The following is a 5,056-nucleotide window of genomic DNA, read 5'->3' as shown; positions in this document are numbered from 1 at the left end:
ATCAAAACCAGTAATAGTTCTGATCCTACTCTTGCTAGCCTCATCTAAGCTGCCATAGAAAGCCTTGCACTTCTTGGGATTAAAGATGAGCCCTGTTGAATCAGAAAATTGATTAAATGTATTCATCATAATGCTAACAGAATCCACATCACCCCTACAAAAAAGTAAAATATCATCAGCAAATGCAAGGTTAGTGATTGCCAGACTCTTGCATTTAGCATGGTGCTTAAACTCAGTGTTCTTTTGCATCTTCAACATACACCTATTGAGATATTCTATCATTATCACAAAAAGAAGAGGAGAGACAGGGTCACCCTGCCTAATGCCTCTCTTAGCCTGCATACTATCAGTGATAGCTCCATTAACCTTGAACACATAATTCACAGTGGAAACCAGATTCATAATCCAACCAACAAAGATGCTAGGAAAGCCCATCTCCTTCATAATGTCCTCTAATGATTTCCAATGAACCATATCATATGCTTTTTGGAGATCAATCTGAAACATACATCTAGTAGTACCATTCTTTCTACCATAGCCTTGAATGAGTTCAAAAGCCAAATGAATATGACTGTGAATATCTTGTTCAGCAAGGAAGGCAGCTTGGTTCTTGTTAATGACATCAGGTAACACTTTCCTCAATCTGCCAGTAAGAATCTTAGACACAATCTTTACAAAGACATTGCAGCCAGCAATGGGTCTATAGTCCTTTATATTCTTGGCACTGTCACCTTTAGGAATTAGAGTCACAATAGTGTTATTAAACTGCCTGTGCATACTACCAGTTCTAAAAAAATCATATACAGCAGCCCTAATATCATCTTTCATAAAGTGCCAACAATGTTTAAAGATCTTAGCATTAAAACCATCACTGCCTGAGGATTTATAGTCTCCAATACCCTTGATAGCATCATCAATCTCCTTGTGGGAAATCTGGCTGATAAGGAACTGTTTGTGATGTAAATCCAACTGGCTACCCTCCCTCATTGCTTCAACATCAATGTGTTTCACTCTCTTAGAGCAATCACCCATTAGGATACCATAGAATCTCATCACTTCCCTCTCAATGCCTTGCTGATCATCAATGATATCTCCCTTATCATTTTGCAAAAAACTGATACCACTCTTGTTTTATCTAGCTTTGAGATAAGCAAAGAAAAACTTTGAACTTTCATCACCATCTCTGATCCAGTTGATTTTGGTCCTTTGGATGAGTCTAGCAACCTCAAACTCATGATATATAATAAGATCAGCTGAAAGGCCTTTTATTTCCTCAATCAAATTACTACCATTCCTATTGGATGCAAGGGCAGCTTGAGCAGTATGAAGATTATCTCTGGTTTCCTTAATTTTAGTCTGGATATTCCCTACATTCTTGCTGAATTCCTTCACTGCATATTTCAACCTTTTAAGTTTCAACCATAGGGCCTGCATAAGTTCACCTCTAACAGGTTTCACCCATGAATTCTGAGCCATCTCCTGAAAACCCGCTACTTCCAAGAGGTAGTTGTTGAATTTAAATCTGTTATTTCTCATCTGCACTTTTGGACCTTTGACATACAACATTGAATGATCAGAAAGATTGGGAGGCAGAATATTCAGGACATGATCACTATACTTCAAGAACCACTCCACATTACATAACGCCCTATCAATCCTAGAATAAATTGTTCCAGCCACCTGACGATTTGACCAGGTATAATAATCTCCAACACTATCCATTTCAGACAGCTGGGTGATTTGCATCATATTCTCTAAGTCAGCATATTCTACAACTTGAACCAACTTCCCTCCAGTTCTATCTTGGGCAGTTAACACATTGTTAAAATCCCCTATAATACACCAAGGCCCAGTTTGCTTCGCATGGATATTCAGAATATTCTTCCAAAGTCTTCTTCTTAAGTCAAGCTGATTATGAGCATAGATCCCTGTCAACCAGAAAAGGAAATCACCCTTTAAAGAATAGACCCCACAGTGAAGGTGCTGACTTGAACACTCCATAAACCTCAACTCAATTTTACTATTATCCCAAGACATCCAAATTCTACCATTGGGATGTGAGCTATAGTTGTCAAAATAACTAGCAGTCATATTAAGTTGATCTCGCACCTTGTTTGCTTTAGACTCTTTTACTCTAGTCTCAACCAAAATACTAATAAAGGGCTTGATTCTTGAGAGGTGGGAGCTAACCTCTCTAATCTTCCCAATATTATTTAACCCCCTAACATTCTAAGAGGTTAACATGGTCCTCTATCTATAGATACTAGAGGCTCTCTCAATCCACCCAGTATCCCATAGACATTTTCACAAATCACCTGATTGGATGTACCAACAATCTCAATAGCTTTCCCTTTACCACTGCCTTGTTTGCCTATGAAAGTCCAAATAGTCTCATCAAATAAACCTACACTAGGAGCATCAGGTTGAGTAGTTACCTCAATAATGGATTCTTCTTTTGCCTCTGGTTGCACAACTTCAACAGCAGGTTTTCCTTTAGGTTGCCATTGTTTCTTCTTCTGCCTTGCCTCACAATTATGCCCAACTGCTTGGCATTTATCACAATACTTTGGCCTCCACTCATATTCCACTTTTTGAATTACAGTATGTCCTCCTTATCTTTGATTGCAATCTCTTCTAAGAGTTTTTGAGTGATATCAACTTCTACAAGAACTCTAGCATATGAAACTCTTAGCTTATTGAGTGACATCCCTAATCTTTGATAACATAAATTGTTCAAATTTTTGTGCGTGCTCATTTGAAACTCACAATGCTTCCTCGAACTCTATTATTTTCTCCTCATTTCATCCTCAAACTCTAATTATTTTTTTTCATTTTATCCATTTCGCTCTTTTTTGCTACTTCGCGTGATGCCTCATTATGTGCTAACTTTCTCACAATTTTTGACAGTTAATATTGGTGGACGAGACAATTCTTCTCCATCAACAGTTCTCATGCTCAAACACCTATCCCATGACTTATAATTTATGGCTAAAGGCCCATCACCATACATTCTCCTATTTTTCTTCTTCCCTCTATTAACCCATGTCCGTGACACTGGCATAAATCCATGAAAGAAAAATAAAACTGAAATTTTATTCCAACTCCAATTCAAAGCACATGAAGTTTCAATATATATATATATATATATATATATATATATATATATATATATATATATATATATATATACACATCAGTAAATAAATGAATTCCTAGTAAATATTTAATTAGTTAATGATACCAAATTATACTAATATTAACTAGAAATAAAAATTGAATACCAATTCCTAGTAAATATTTAATTAGTTAATGATACCAAATTATACTAATATTAACTAGAAATAAAAATTGAATACCATAACTATTGTTAAGACTCCCCCTCAAACTAGAATGTACATTGTTCATTCTAAGTTTGGCAGACAAAGAAGAAAAAGGACCATGGTCGAGTGCTTTTGTAAAAATATATGAAACTTGTTTCAAGGAGTGAATGGGTATTAGGTGATTGAATTTGGCTTGAACTTTGTCACAGATGATGTGGCAATCCATTTTGATGTGTTTTGTCTGTTCCTGGAAAACTGGGTTGTTGGCAATATGAATCGCAGTTCAGTTTTCATAGTAAATGTTGATGGGTTGAGAATGTTGAATACCAAGATCAAGGAAAAGGTGGAGAAGCCATTGGGCTTCACATGTTGCATTTGCTAATGCTCTGTATTTCACTTTTTAGGAAGTTCTTGATATTATGTGTTGTTTTTTACTTTTCTAACATATGAGGGATGTTCAGAGATAAAAATAGAATCTCGTTATTGATCATCGGGTTTCATGGAAGTACCCACATTCTGAATTAGTGAATACAATTAAATTGGTTGAATATTTAGTCTTGAAAAGTATCCCTTTTGCAGGTTCTGATTTAATGTATCGCAAAATTTTGAGAGCTATTTGTAGATGGATAATAATCGGGTTGGAGAGAAAGTGACTTGACCTGCAAACAACAAAACAAATACCTGGTTGCGTGTATGTTAAATAGAGAATCTTTCTAATTAGGCCAAGGAAAGAAGTAGGATTTAGAAGAATGGATGTGTCCGACTCAGAAATATGTTTGTGGCTAGGGTCCATAGGTGTTGGTGTAGGGTTGACACCTAAAATACTCGATTCTTGAAGTAAATCCATGTTATATTTTCTTTGACAAATAAACATGCTTTGGGAGGATCTAGCTACTTCGAAGCCTAAGAAATACTAAGTTTCTGAAATCTTTGATGCTAAATTTTGCATCCAATACCTGTTTTAAATAAGAAATGTCAATTATATTATTTCCAGCAATCATGAGATCATGCACATAAACAAGGACAACAATAAAAGAATTAGGTTTCTTTGTAGTGAAAAGGGAGTAATCGTACATAGATTGATTGAAACCTAATTCAGTTAGAATGGAAGTAAGTTTGTGGTTCTATTGTCTATTACCTTGTTTTTAAGCCATATTTGAAACAGTTTAATTTAAAATCAATGTTATTACTTGAGAATTTTAAAACAGGGGGGTTTCATGTAGACTTATTCATCTAAATTGCCACGTAAAAAGGTACTATTGATGTCTAAATGGTGTAGTACCAATTGTTTGTGGCAACTAGGGGTAAAAAAAGTCGAATGGTAGTTATTTTAACCACTGGACTAAAAGCTTTAAGATAATCTATTCCTTCTGTTTGGCTAAAGTCTTTAGCTAGTAACATAGCCTTATATCTTTCAATGGTCCCATTGACCATGATTTTACTTGAAAATCCATTTACATCTAATGGGTTTTTTATTTGGAGAGACAGGGACAAGATCCCAAGTGTTATTATTATTTAAGGATTGAAGCTCATTTCTAATGGCTTGTTTCCAATAAGAGTCAAAGAAAACCTTAGTATAATTAGTAGGTTCAATGATAAAAGGTAATTTAATGTTGAAGCATTTATGATTAGTAGATAAATTAGTGTAAGAAACTGCATTTTAAATGGAATAAATAATATTACTTGTATTAATCTTGTTAGTAGAATGAATGTTATCTTTGATGATCGTAACGATA

At 35.0% G+C, this 5,056-nt stretch overlaps 1 protein-coding gene across 1 annotated transcript; it reads right to left on the bottom strand.

Annotated features, from left to right (window-relative positions):
* Positions 1 to 1,131: 1,131 nt before the first annotated feature.
* LOC131651549 (uncharacterized) lies at positions 1,132 to 2,091 on the bottom strand. Its single transcript, XM_058921208.1, has one exon. It carries the CDS (start codon positions 2,089 to 2,091, stop codon positions 1,132 to 1,134), a length of 960 nt encoding a protein of 319 aa, XP_058777191.1.
* Between the last annotated feature and the right edge of the window lie 2,965 nt (positions 2,092 to 5,056).

The sequence above is a fragment of the Vicia villosa genome, linkage group LG2 (genome assembly GCF_029867415.1).
Source record: "Vicia villosa cultivar HV-30 ecotype Madison, WI linkage group LG2, Vvil1.0, whole genome shotgun sequence".
Lineage (NCBI taxonomy): Eukaryota > Viridiplantae > Streptophyta > Magnoliopsida > Fabales > Fabaceae > Vicia > Vicia villosa.
Note: the sequence above shows the minus strand (reverse complement) of the source record. Positions and strands in the feature narration are given on the sequence as shown.

Coding starts and splice junctions, on each gene's coding strand:
- LOC131651549 (XM_058921208.1), bottom strand. CDS start 2,091: ATGACTGCTAGTTATTTTGACAACTATAGCTCACATCCCAATGGTAGA.